The sequence below is a fragment of the Camelina sativa genome, chromosome 12 (assembly GCF_000633955.1).
Source record: "Camelina sativa cultivar DH55 chromosome 12, Cs, whole genome shotgun sequence".
Taxonomy (NCBI): Eukaryota; Viridiplantae; Streptophyta; class Magnoliopsida; order Brassicales; family Brassicaceae; genus Camelina; species Camelina sativa.
In genome coordinates, this window is record NC_025696.1 from 20993859 (window position 1) to 20994568 (window position 710).

Consider the following 710-nt stretch of genomic DNA (forward strand, 5'->3'; position numbering starts at 1 on the left):
AATCGAGCCGCATCCGAATCCGTCGAAGACGAGTCAGAGGATCTTAGAGAACGAGTTCGACGGCGAACAGATCTGGTAGAGCCGCTAGATTCAGAAGTCGTCGCTCGTCGAAGGTGACTTCCGGCAGAGGGATTGGATGACGCGGATCGAGGAGAATTCATAATAAAAAAAGCGACGACACACTAAAAACAATATAACGACGAGATAGAAGAAAGGAAAAATACCTGAACGACGGGAGCACCAAAAACACGAGAAGAAGATAACAAGATTAGAGAGGAAGCGATATTTATAGGGGGGGAAAGAAGAATCCAGAAACGTCATCATTGCAGCATGCGCTCAATGACGATCCAACTTCCGGATTTCACGCGCTTCAAGCACCGAACGCAACGATTCGACCCTCAACGTTGGAAACTGCACCTTCACGCGCTACTCTGTATCATCCCACGCGCAGTCCTTCGCCTAAAGACTACAAACTAGAGGCGAGGGGGGGGACTATTGTTAGGGGTAGATCCAACCCCAACAAAAGGGTCCGGCCCAGGAAAAAGCCCATAAATATCCCTTTCGAGAGAGAAGGGTATTATGGTATTTTTCCTAGACGAACCGACACGATTCCCTATAAATACGGGCGTACGACCTGTAGAAAAGGAGATCGGAGAAAAGCAGGAGAATTCGTGCAGCAAGTACAAAAGCTTAGCTCGTCCAAACAAAAG

The 710-nt window shown here is 48.0% G+C and overlaps 1 protein-coding gene across 1 annotated transcript in view; it reads left to right on the forward strand.

Annotated features, from left to right (window-relative positions):
* The window catches only part of LOC104733714, a 2439-nt gene continuing 2068 nt past the window's right edge, over positions 340-710 (forward strand). The window contains exon 1 of the mRNA XM_019233626.1: positions 340-450. Coding sequence (XP_019089171.1) covers positions 340-450 — 111 coding nt within the window. The remainder of the gene's footprint in view (positions 451-710) is intronic.